This window comes from Postia placenta (genome assembly GCF_002117355.1).
Source record: "Postia placenta MAD-698-R-SB12 unplaced genomic scaffold POSPLAscaffold_16, whole genome shotgun sequence".
Taxonomy (NCBI): Eukaryota; Fungi; Basidiomycota; class Agaricomycetes; order Polyporales; family Adustoporiaceae; genus Rhodonia; species Rhodonia placenta.
The window spans coordinates 21,195-31,384 of record NW_020169847.1 but is presented as its reverse complement, the minus strand read 5'-3'; the positions used below and the strand labels follow the sequence as shown (position 1 = coordinate 31,384).

The following is a 10,190-nucleotide window of genomic DNA, read 5'->3' as shown; positions in this document are numbered from 1 at the left end:
AATACGCACAGCAGGAGTGTCTTAATACACCTTACTTGCTCTTCGGTGGCTCAGCACAGTTGCACGCCGGGTAGGTGCAAGAGCCGCCGTTGGCCTGGACATTGGCGCACTTGACGGTGTCCTGCAGTCGATCACGGTCAGTGTCCCCAGCCTGTCACTGAAGCATATGACGGTGACTCACAGACATGTTGTTAAATTGAGGTGTGTAGTCGATGACTGGGGAGGAGGGACGCGACGAAGGTTACTTATGTACCTTCGTGCGCGAGGTTCACATGTAATGTGCGCTGTGCGATTGGCCCCCACAATGCTGAATCCTGTGCGGATGATTGGCCACCGAGGCCGATGCCTCGGAGGGAAGCACACGGATAACCACACTTTTATCAGCCACCGTGACAGGACCCGGGAGCCGGGGCGGTCGTGCTTCCTCGCTCCATCAGTCGCTCTCGCTTTATGTGCCCTATCAATGGAGGTTGGCTGTGCCAGATGACATGCCATGGAGAAATGCTTGGACACCGCGAGTATCTTCTCATCACGGTGACTGTGCGCGGATCCTCTTGTGTGGTGAGGCATCGCTGAACATAGTCAATGAGCGGAGCCGGTTGCCTATGTGCATTTCATGATAGGCCATTGGAAGCCTCACGCGGGAAAATGCCTGGATAGATGAACCACAAAGTTAGCATACCATATGGTTGATACAATTCTCCTCTCTACGCCCGATCCCGCGTTATTCCTTGTCAGCGCAGTCATGTTCCTAACCACGAACCAGGTGGGGCTGTTGTAAAATTATGCAGAGAAATGATTTCGTATGTGTACGACGATTGCAAGGAATTGTGGAACCAACGTCGCGTCGTTTTATCGTACAAACTAATTTCCGCGCAGGTTTCCGGTGTGCAGATGTTCACAGCTCATTCTTCGACACTTTCGCGCCCGCGTCCTTCAGTTTCTGCCCGCCCTCCTGCATCCCCTCGCCTGTCCTCTCTCTCGCGTGCTCCGCGCTTCCTGTCAAGACATCGAGGACCTGGTTGCGCCACCACGATGTCAGTATGGCCTCGCCCACGTATGTCAGGGAGAGAAAACGAACCTTTCCGAACCTGTCCTCTTCAGCTTCGACACCGCCGTTGAACACGGCCTTGACATGGCCGAAGAGTGCCTCTGCGCGCCCAGTCGTCTGTACGTAGCGAATGCGCACCTCTTGCAGCAGACCCGGACGGCTCGTTGGGAGCGCGTCCTCTGACAGGCTGTGTTCGCGGAGGTATGCCCGTAGACGTGCGTCGGGCCAGACATCGTACGGTGCCGTACGTGCGCTGTACTCAGAGTATCTGACGACACCTATCAGTGCATTGGACAGGAGATGAGGATCATAAATCTACGCGCACTTGTCCTGCATCAGCTTCACAAGCTGGTCGTGCGTCTTCTACGCGTCGCTGCGGATGTAGCCGTGGTTGACAAGCCATGCCTTCATGGCCGAGCCGCATGTAATATCAGCGCCATGCATAGTTCATGCTGCAAGATGCTTTCCAACACGATGTTGGAAGGGGCTCCGTCGACGTAGTTCATATTGCGCCACACTTTGTGAGTGTCAAGGTCATGCGTCGCGCGCCTATCTGTCATCTGTCATGAATGCCTTTGTGTGAGTCAAGAGACATACTTGTTCGCACCCTCCTCTGCAGCATCATAATGATAGTTCCGTTACTCGGTGTACAGACTTTGAAGTATATGACGCGGCGATGTATTTTTAGTCAAGCCTGCAAATCACGAATATTGGTCATGATTGTTCGTTCTGTATCGGATTCCTTACGCGTTTGTTGGTAACAAGCTGGATTATACATGAATCTACTTCCGTCGCCTTCAGTTCCTATTCCATCCAAGAATATAACAAAGGCCCTACTATAGTTACAATGCTTACCTGTCTTCAAAACAGCTGCGTCTTGAGCGTGGCTGTGTTCGGTTCCCGTTCATGCATCCTTAAACATCATCATCATCCCGAGCAATTACTAGGGATATATCTCACAATAGACTCCCTCCTGCGTACGCGATGTTGCGGAATGAACTACGCACATAAGGGCGCCACGGCGTTTCTCCCCTCTTGTGCTGTTCGTCTTGTCACCGCGCGCGGGCGTTTTGCATATAGCGTCTCCGAAGTGCAGGTTCAGACTCCTTCCGCCCCGAGCCCGAAGCCTCAGACAGAAGTTGAACGAGGACTGAGCCTGTCGGGAAAATGCAGTAGGTTCAGTTCGAGCTCAGTCTAGGTTCGAACCGCTGTCACACTCATTGGTAGAAGAGACAAATGCATTTCTATAGCGATAATCAATGTTTCTGATGACCCTTCCGGCCTTGGGTACAATGTCCTGCTCCGCTCAAATGGCACCTGCACAGTATGCACCCCTCATATTCTACAATGCTTCGAATGTTGCGGGAGCTGGCTGATTCCGATATTCAGTTCTCATCCTACCGCCACCTGAGAATGCTTTCTCCAAGGACATGACTGAGCCCTAGAAGCCGAGACAGTCCCTTGCAACTTTTAAAAGCACGAGTATCAAGTTCGTTTGATCCTACACCGTGAACAGTGCTGTCTGGCATCCCAGAGCAAAATGTGCTTCATCTGCCTGGGATAACGCACCTTTCACTCGGGATGTCGTACATGCTCTGGCACAGTGCATAATGACATACCTCAAAGGCCATGGAGTGAGGGGCAAAATCGACCTCGGGCTACTTCACTGGCTTGGACTGATACGTGCCGGAGAGAGATTGCTCGCCTGGCCACAAGGTCCTTACCAACAGGATAGTATCCTCAGCGTATTTATACAGCACAACACGAAAGCGACCATGACGCACAGCGATGATCCCCAAACACTGGAACACGTGGAGGTACACGACACGATGTTCTCCGTGGACCATTCGTGCAGGATATTCTGTAACGTCCATGAGCGTTCGGCTGCATGACGAGGTACCTGCGTCTTGCTACGTGCCGGACTCTGACACTTGGATGTCTACAATGCTACAGTTCCGCAAACTCCGTCAGCATATCGCACATGCTCAGGACGCGGACGACAGGTAGACGATTTCCAAGGGCGACTCACCGAAATTCCTCGACGATGTCCTGCGCGACAGCAACCTCTAAAGCCCCCACGAGATCAGGCATCTCCATACCACGCGATAAGAGCTACCGAGAGACGGAGCGACTCCTCCTTACCCGCAGTGCGACCGAAGGATTTGTTGCAACATGCGATCATTGTATGCAAACGAAGATGGCGCACGGCAGGCGAGAGGATCTATGGCTGAAACGACGCATATAGAGAGCAGTATTATCGCACTACGTGTTCAGGCGTGTCCTTCGTGCGCCGCCCGCACTAGAACGATCGTACATCATGGCAGAGGTGGCAGGAGTCAGCAGAGCCGGCGGTGACGAGAACTCTAAGGAATCGCGTAAACTTCAGGAGAAAGGAGTCAAGGACAGAGCGGCACAGGACACGATTGCGAAAGTCGATCGATTGAGCGTCCCGGCGGCTCGCTTTCATCTTCCCTCCACACACCTCTCTACTCGCTGCCCCTCAACTTGTTTTCTTCATTAATGTCCATCAAGCTCTTCTCTGAAGTATGATGCTGCGCTTTCACGCATCACAATCGCGCGTTCTGCTGCTCCCGTGTTTCTGCCCTCGCTGGCTACTCTCGAGGTCGGATACTCTCAGAGATGGGCACCTTCAATGAATTGGACAGACCTATCTATCAGCACGGAGAGCTTGTGCCGTATGGTGTGAGTCGGCAGTTGTTGTAGTTTGGGCTCGTCACCATGGTATGTCGCATGCCTTCTAGCCTTATGACGTGTTTTCGGTGTCTGCCTTCCGATTCTCTTGTGGAATCCCTCTTCAATTGAGATTGTACGTCTACTCTTCGCATGCGAATGTACTGCACGATGTTGCAGAGCATCATCTACCAGTGCTTCACAGTCAGCTGGCCCCGCCGCTGCACCGAGATCGTTCGTCTTCCCTTCCGCGTCCACTGACCTTTCGACTACACACATCAACAGCCGCTATAGGCTGTATCCCACCCAGCGTTGTCATTTTTTCATCACTTGCGTTTTGACCCCTAGCTGGGCACTCAATGGTGACAGGATATTGTATGACCATGTCGCCACAGGCGATGCAGCTCTGCGTATGTTGCTGTAAGGCGGAGCGTGTGATTCCAAGGTGTGACGATAGAGAGCCAGCAGGACATTCATCCCGCGAGTGCGGGCACCCCGCTGATACTGCACGCGCATGTACGAGTCAACCTCGAGTCTGTAACTGATGCCTCTTCTCTTCTGGCTTTCCCAGCCTCTGCGCGCTCGTGCAGGAAATCATTAGAAAAGTTCGTTTGACGCTATCATAGCCTACTGAGCGCGTTCTCATTACGACCGCGTATCTACTCTGCTCAATCGCACACCGCCCCGTGTCACCGACTACGCTAGCAGCGCCATTGAGTCGCATAGACGAGCGACACTCCCAGTGTTTCTCCCCACCCCGGAAGTATTCTCTGCTCAGTAGCAGCGAGATCGTCGGTCTTTGCAAAAGAGTTCATAACGAGCCTCGCACAAGCTCGAGCAGGATCGCACCAGTGTATATCGATGCGGGAAGCGTTATCAAGTGAAGGCGGAGATCACGAGCAGCACTCGGGTATGTTTCCGTGTCTATCACGCATGAGAATGTTACACAGCATACACGAAACGATGCTGTCTATTGTCGGCGGCCGACCTACAGGCGCATAGGTATCGGTATACAAGGTACGTATTCTTGGCCACATTATCCACATATCCCGAGCTTGGCAGGCGTCCTAAGGGCGCAAGCTCGCAAACGCGAGCGCCAGCATTGACCTCGATCAAAGCAGAGACATCGGCGACAGTCGGTTCAACTTAGATGATATACAACGCTCGCGGACAGTGCGTAGCTGCATATATGCAGATCGTCATCGAACCTGATAGATCACTAAGCCCGGTGCCGAGACCAAACAACGTGTTGAGTACAGTATGTGAACAATAATCAGCTCTGGCGAGCAGTAGTAATCGCTTCCAGTTATCGCGGTCACTGTTGTGCCTCTCCACTGCTACCGTTAGTAGGAACGCCGGTGCTTGGCTGTGGCTGCGGCGGCTCCTCGGTTGGAGTCGACTGAGGCCCTTGTGCGCCGTCCGTTGGTGGAGGACTGCGACCATCTTGTAAGCAATCGGAGCAAAATGAAGGAAAGAGAGAAGGGTCACCGGTTTTCATGTAATGTGTTAAAGAGATTCCGTATCTTCTTTATATGACTGTGTATGTCGTCATAGACATTATTACGGGGACACCGTGCAGCGCATCCTGCCAATGCGTCGATGAACGCTTTCGTGAAGAGGCTGGCATCGTACTCGGCAAGGCGCGCACATGCTTGGCAAGTGTCAGCAACATTCAACCATGTCCTGGCTTGACCGCCCTCCTGAGACTCAAATTTTATGTTGTTTGGGCTGAAGCATCCTTCTACAGCTACCAACGCTTGTTGAATGGCCTCGCGAACTTGAGCCAAGTCAGATGGAGAGAGATTCGCAGCATTCTTGGATGCGAACCAAAAGTATCGCAAGAACTGTCTGATGCTGAGCTCTTCATTAGCGGTCGGAAGAAGGTCGAACATCTTTCGGACAGCTACCGTGGTGGAATGAGTCAGCTGTGGAAAGGGTCTGGGGCAGGATACGTACAGTTTGTGTCGATGCGGTTACCGTCATTAAATCTCGAATAGTACTCAACGACGAGTGGAGCAATGTGGACGCGTATGTTATCAGCGAGGCCCGTATCTTCCCACATGTCCATGAGCCTGTTGTAGACTGCGGGCATCGTACTCGGCATGGCATACAGAAGATTGCCAACGCGCTCGAATATGTGCCCTATGTTCTCTTTGCGCTCTTTGTCGCCCATACCCACGGATACAATCTTGTCGTACATGCCCAAAGACATGAGCCCTAGCGTGTGGACAGCTTGATGATCTTGTTCTTCGGGCCACCATTCTGGTGCTTTGTTTTGATGACGATCGTGCGCTCGGTGATCCAGGATCTCGTAGAATGCAGGAAGCGCTTCCAAGACCCCAGCTTGCTGCAAACAGGGTTGGACAACAGTGCTGAGGAATGTTTCGTCCATAACACATGCGTCGGCCTTGACAAGCATGTTCAGTTTCTTTTCGACGTCGTCCTCCAAGGTCTGCATACAGAAGTTGTCCAGCTGTCTCCAGCCGCTCAAAGGAGGCAGATCCCGTATGATTCGCCAATTCTCCTGACAGCAGCAGTTCCAGATCTTGCGTAATACATACTCACGCCCTTCTGCCTCAGCAAAAAGATTAGCTTTCTCCAGCCATTGCATAGCCCATCTCCAAAAAAGGAAGAACCACCATGCCTGCGCCGATTTATAAGGGCAGTCGGGTGAAAAGGATGGGATAACGGATGTCGCGATGGTCGGCACAAGGAGAAGAATGATAAGGGCCGTTGCGACTCCTGCCACCACAGTACTGATGGTCCAAAGGAGGATGTCGACGCCGAGGAGGAAGAGAACAAGAGCAAACTGCAGCAGAAGTGGCAGAACAGCTACAGCTTGCTCGACACCCCAGCGCGTCAATCCTCGACGGCGGAAAGACCACACTCGGACGCTCCGCTGAGATGTTTTGGAAGCACCATTGATGTGGTGGTGCAACCATTGACCGATGGACAATGCTATTGACGCGGCACCAAGACTGAGAATCAGCGCAGCGAACCACAACACGGCGACAGCAACGATGGTAGACGATGGTCCAGAAGAGGACTGAGAGTGGGCGGAGAGTTTTATCAGCCACTTGGCGATGGTGGCGTGTCCCGCATCAGCCGCGACGACACTGAGTTGGCCGGACATGGAGATGAGTGTCTGGGTGACGGCGAGGGTAACATAAAATGGCACGATGAACCCGGTGAGGACGGTGGAGAATAGACCTGACTTGAAGATTTACCCTGTCAGCATATGGGCTACAGGAGGTCGAAAGCAACAGCGACGGTCTACGTATCGTGTTGCCGGAAATGACACTTACAAATAGCAAAAGGTTATTTATTTCCTCCTTCCATTTCTGCACCAACGACTCCTCGAACTCCCATACCTCCTTCGCGCATTTCGCCCATGGGTCCTCTGGTTTGCGTTTTGCCTCGAGAGCATCCTGTAGCACCTTCCTCACTAGTTCTTCGTTGAGCTTTCCATCTGCAGCGATCTTTCCCGGGTCATTGTTATCGGACGGGGCATGAGTGGTGAGAAGGCTATCGGGTCCTGGAACCATCCCCTCGGCCTTGCTGACCTCTCCATTATCGCCGTTTTCCATTCCCTAAAATTGTTCGATACTGTAGACACGCTTGCGGAAACGTAGCTCACCTGCGTGGTGTTACCGTTTTCGACAGCTTGGCGGGGAAGCATCGCCTCACAAACCTCTTGCTGTCCCGGTACTGATGTCGCCTGGAGCGAAGCATTATGCATTCAATCGATCATGATAACCATTCCTGATTAGTTGGCTCACATCTGCGCCACGAGAAAGCTCTCCATCGCGATTGACGACTTTTATTTCTTTCAAGGGTATAGATTCGCCCATCCTCTCACTGGCACGTGCTCGGGTAGTTAGCGTGGGTCCCAGCGCTTCGGCATTGCCCGAACGGCCGTTAGACCGCGATCGAGACTTTCTGGATCCGCTGCGTCTGCGTCTTCCTGTCATCACTGGATTTGAGGATTGTTAGAGTGTCAGTGGCGCGTAGCGAGGAACGAGAAATGTCAAGATATGTGGTTGAGGACCTTATGAGGTTCAATATTGTTCTCGAGCGCCGGTATGGAAGCGAATCCCTGGCAAAGCTCATCACTGCAGGATAGAAGCCGATTAAGTTTGGGGAAGATAGTAGAGCTCAGGATGTAGATTGCTCAGCTTGAATTGGTACATGCAGCCAATGTCGTCGCCGCGTTGCATATGTCGCTCGGCTTGATGATTAATTCCAAGATGCCTTGGGGTTTTGTCTAAAATTCCTTGAGTGTCTCAAGTACATACGCCAGTAGAGCTGAACGTTTGTTCGTGTGTCCGTTCGCACGTCTCATGCCTCATGTATGCAACCACATAAAACCTTGTTACATTGCACTTCCACCGCGACATGTGGCCAACGCTGCGCATTGTCCGATTGGACATCCCAGTTTGCTTCCAGACAAACGAGACGGCATCGATGCGTGCGCAGCTCAGCGCCAATAAGCACATATGATAACAACTGTCCGGATACACCATCGAGCCGGTCGTCCGCTTGGTATACAAGGCGAGCCAGATAAGCCCTGGCTCGGTGCCAACCGTCGACGCTATGACAGTCTAATGAATATGTCATCAAATGCATTTAAGAGCAGCATGATTACAGTGCGCATCGATGGATCAACGCGCACAATAATAGACGGACGTATAGGAAGCTCCGTCACTTCCTGATTTCCATGCGGCGGTGTGGAAGAGGAACCTACGCCTCTTCGTGCCTGCCTGCAGGAATCCAGCAGGCATATGGACAGGGAGGAGAGTGGAAGAAAACGACATCATCGATCGGAGTATAATAGACGCGATGCGGAGCGCGAGATCCATTTGAAGATGTAGTCTTCGAACTGTTAGAGCTAGAAAATTCGGCATAGCGATATGTAATATATTGTGCCTTTCAAATAGAAACTTGTCATGAGCAGTGGACGTACCTCTGAAAACGATTGGAATGTAGGCGGAGTCTCTTCCCAAACATCGCGCAGGCGCGGAGATATTGAGCATGATTCCTGCTATGCATCCCTCACGCAAGATGCCCTATGACTTTCTCACGCGATGATACTAACCAGCGAGACATCTCTGCATCAGCTATGACAGTCAAGGGCTTACAGGTACGTGTTATCGTGGGGCTTGTAAGATACGTCAGCGTTCATTATATGCACGACATGTACCAGAGGGGCATAATTGTCTAAAGATTACTCACCGAGAACGTTTTATGCCATCTAAGAGAATTCCTTCGGGAAATAACTTTGCTGCCGCGACAACGAGGACATCCACATAGCGTAGTATCTCGACAGGTCCTGCCGGTGACGGTCTGAGCACAGCATATGTCCTGGAAAGGAGGACGGCAACACGCGAGAATACGTCTCCAAATGCGATGGAACGTCCAAACGCTCCGCACGTAGCAACCTCGGAGACCTGCACGTAAAGCCTCCAGCGTTCAGATAGCTCGAGCACACAATGAGAAAAGTAGGATAGCGGGATGAGCATACCTCGCGCTTCTTTTCCAACACACACATTCGTGAGGAGCACATACACGAGGAATACTGTTCAACGTGTGACTCGCATGAAAGAAGAATCCTGAACGAGGCAGCGGAACTTGCTTAGCGCTGATATGTGTAGGCTGTCATGGCATTGCTTGCTGACGATACAGCCAGCAAGAGGTCCTGCATACGAGGCTCTGGTAGGATCTCCGCTAGCAACGGAGATTGTGAAGAGGTCGGAGAGCGCACAACAGATGGCTTATAGGCAGCACGATCCATTCGTAACTCTCCATATACAGGCGCTAGCAACCAGGTTGATATCAAGGCGCATACAGCTTACGTGGGTGTAGGTGGTAGGTGATGAGTTTTATCACGACGAAGAGAATAGCCGAGTAGATAGCTCGAGCAGCAAGCGGAGGTGATATAAGTGATTCGTGAAGGAGATTGCGTACCTGTGCACTGAGAGACCTATATTGGATGAAATTCATCCGGTGAAATGTACGGTATTCGTGTACTTTTCACACGCAGAGCGCATGTGTTTTCATCCGGACAGTGGCATTTTCATCCAGCGAGAGTGCGAAATAAGAGTGTGAAATTCATCCGAAATTTCGAACAAAGTGCACCCCATTCATCCGGCGCTGGATTTTCTGGATTCATCCGGATAATGGGTGAAAACTCCATCGCGACGGATGAATTCCACCAGTAAGAACACGAGCAAAACCCTCGTCATAGCGAATGAATTTCAGCAGTAGTGAGAAACAAATGTTTCCAGCAAATAGCTGAGTAGATCGGCACTCGAGCCCAGGGTAGGATACATCAGTCAGAAAACATATATATCATCTATCAATACGCATATTACAGGGTTCTGTCATGCAAACATTCAATCGCTATCTTATGCGTGAGCTTGAAGCCTCTATCCTTGCCATCTCAAACCGC

At 51.7% G+C, this 10,190-nt stretch overlaps 2 protein-coding genes across 2 annotated transcripts; both read right to left on the bottom strand.

Annotated features, from left to right (window-relative positions):
- Positions 1-898: 898 nt before the first annotated feature.
- On the bottom strand, positions 899-2,682 carry POSPLADRAFT_1049620 (hypothetical protein; the record flags this gene model as incomplete). The annotated part of the gene is made up of 4 exons (XM_024479801.1): positions 899-1,329; positions 1,907-1,938; positions 2,059-2,207; positions 2,671-2,682. 4 exons carry the CDS (start codon positions 2,680-2,682, stop codon positions 899-901), a joined length of 624 nt encoding a protein of 207 aa, XP_024334649.1.
- Positions 2,683-5,226: 2,544 nt separating this feature from the next.
- Positions 5,227-7,713, bottom strand: POSPLADRAFT_1154849 (hypothetical protein; the record flags this gene model as incomplete). Its single annotated transcript, XM_024486890.1, has 5 exons — positions 5,227-5,645; positions 5,699-6,956; positions 7,048-7,332; positions 7,380-7,460; positions 7,522-7,713. 5 exons carry the CDS (start codon positions 7,711-7,713, stop codon positions 5,227-5,229), a joined length of 2,235 nt encoding a protein of 744 aa, XP_024334648.1.
- Between the last annotated feature and the right edge of the window lie 2,477 nt (positions 7,714-10,190).